Below are 1,892 nucleotides of genomic sequence, written 5' to 3' on the forward strand. Positions count from 1 at the left end.
AGGGTTAGGAGATCAAGTCCCACGTTGGGTTCCATGATCAGCAGAAGTCTGCTCGAGATTCTCTCTCTCCTTCTCCCGGCCCCTCCCGCTTGTGCGCTCTCTCCCCCTAAATAAATCTTAAAAAACAGTCGTGGGGCACCTGGGTGGCTCAGCCGGTTAAGTGTCTGACTCAGTTTGTTCAGGTCATGATCTCATGGGTCGTCGGATCAAGCCCCACATAGGGCTCTGTGCTCAGCAGGGAGTGGGCTTGAGACTCTCTCCCTCTCCAGCTGCCCCTCTCCCCACTCACGCTGTCTCTCAAATAATCTTACCAAAAAAAAAAAAAAAAAATGGTTATGTGCTCTACCACACGAGTCAGCCAGGTGCTGCTTGTCCCTTTTGGTGATGGTGACATGAAGCCTCTGGCTCTTACAGGCCCACAGCCCAGCGCAACGCTCCGTGAACACAACATGAGGACAGACCAGGACTGTTTTATACACACACGCACACACGGCATTCCTATGGGTCACTGAGGCCTTTTTATTCTACACACAAAACCACTGGGGATCTTGCCTGTGGACACCTCGAGATTATAAAGTAGATAGACTTGGCTCCAGACACTGGGTGGGAGATGAGGTGAGAACAATGATTTGGGCCAATCACACGATTACAGAGCTCGGGTTTCCAACAGGGTTCCAGATGGTCAAGTGGCTTCTGCAGCAGTTCTAAGGAAGCAGTGAGAACATCACAAGGAGGGGTGAGGACAGCTGACTAGCAGAGGCCCCGGCCAGGGGCCCTGAGCTGCCTGGGGGGAGCAGAGGTCTAATGAGCCGACTCAGGACCGCAGGATTCGGGGTGCGCTGCCTGGAGCTTACTTGGCGAGGGGATTTCTGAAGTTTCTGCCGGCGAACTTAGCCTTGCTACCCAGTTCCTCTTCAATTCTTGGGAAGCAGAGGAGAGAGAGAGGGGAGGGGGAAAAAGAGAAGTCACATGTCCATTCCCAAGGCCCATGTCCCTGCACCCAGAGACAGAGGCCCAGCCTCCCTTCAATGTGGCTGCTCGAAGCCGGCAGAAGAGAGGCGCATCCAGCTCTCCCCGTCCACCCAGCTCCCCCAGCAAGTGGGCCATCTGCTGCCCCTTCTCCTTCCCTGCCTTCCCCCACCCCCAGACAAACTAGAAGAAAGGTCAGGACGGCTATTTCTTGGAATGTAAGAAAAAATGTTTTTTAGCCCAAAGACAACCCCAGTTTCTTCAGAGAAGTGGCATGGGGACAAACGGAGGGGGAGCTCGTTCATGAAGTGTCTGCACCCCGGCGCCCCATCGGGGAGACTGGACACACGAACACTCGGCGTGGTTGTTATGGAATGACTGTGAATCCCAGGCCCTCAGTGCCGGTGGTGTTAACAAGTAAACCTAAGGGTTTCCCCGAGACACAGAATAAGGTATTTGTAGGTGAAATCCCATGACTGGAATGTGCTTAAAATTCTCCGGTTAGAAAGGAGGAAGCAGGTGTCCGAAGACAAGCCCCACAGGAGCTCCAACGGCCGTCAGACGTGCGTGATGGGGAGGGGACGTCCTACCAGCTCCGGTTTAAGTAAAGAGTAACGTGGGGCGGACTCATGAAAGAGACGCTCCTTTTCCTGCAAGTCCTCACCATCAGGAAGTTCCCAAGGACCCATTATGATAAAAAAGGACCAGAATGGGACGCCTGGGTGGCTCAATCGGTTAAGCATCTGCCTCTGGCTCAGGTCATGATCCCAGGGTCCTCGGATGAGTCCCGCATTGGGACCCTTGTTCAGCAGGGAGCCTGCTTCTCCCTCTGCCTGAGGCTCCCTCTGCTTGTGCCCACCCTCTGACAAATAAACCAAATCCTAAAAAAAAAAAAAAAAAAAAAAAAAAAAAAAAAAAAAAAA

The 1,892-nt window shown here is 53.0% G+C and overlaps 1 protein-coding gene across 1 annotated transcript in view; it reads right to left on the reverse strand.

Moving 5' to 3' along the window:
- Positions 1-499: 499 nt before the first annotated feature.
- ENO1 (enolase 1) overlaps positions 500-1,892 on the reverse strand; it is a 16,344-nt gene continuing 14,951 nt past the window's right edge. Inside the window, exon 12 of the mRNA XM_040645743.1 lies at positions 500-920. Within this exon, the coding sequence (XP_040501677.1) occupies positions 851-920 (70 nt within the window). The 3' untranslated portion in view covers positions 500-850. The remainder of the gene's footprint in view (positions 921-1,892) is intronic.

Source organism: Ursus maritimus, unplaced genomic scaffold (genome assembly GCF_017311325.1).
Source record: "Ursus maritimus isolate PB19 unplaced genomic scaffold, ASM1731132v1 scaffold_32, whole genome shotgun sequence".
Classification (NCBI taxonomy): Eukaryota; Metazoa; Chordata; class Mammalia; order Carnivora; family Ursidae; genus Ursus; species Ursus maritimus.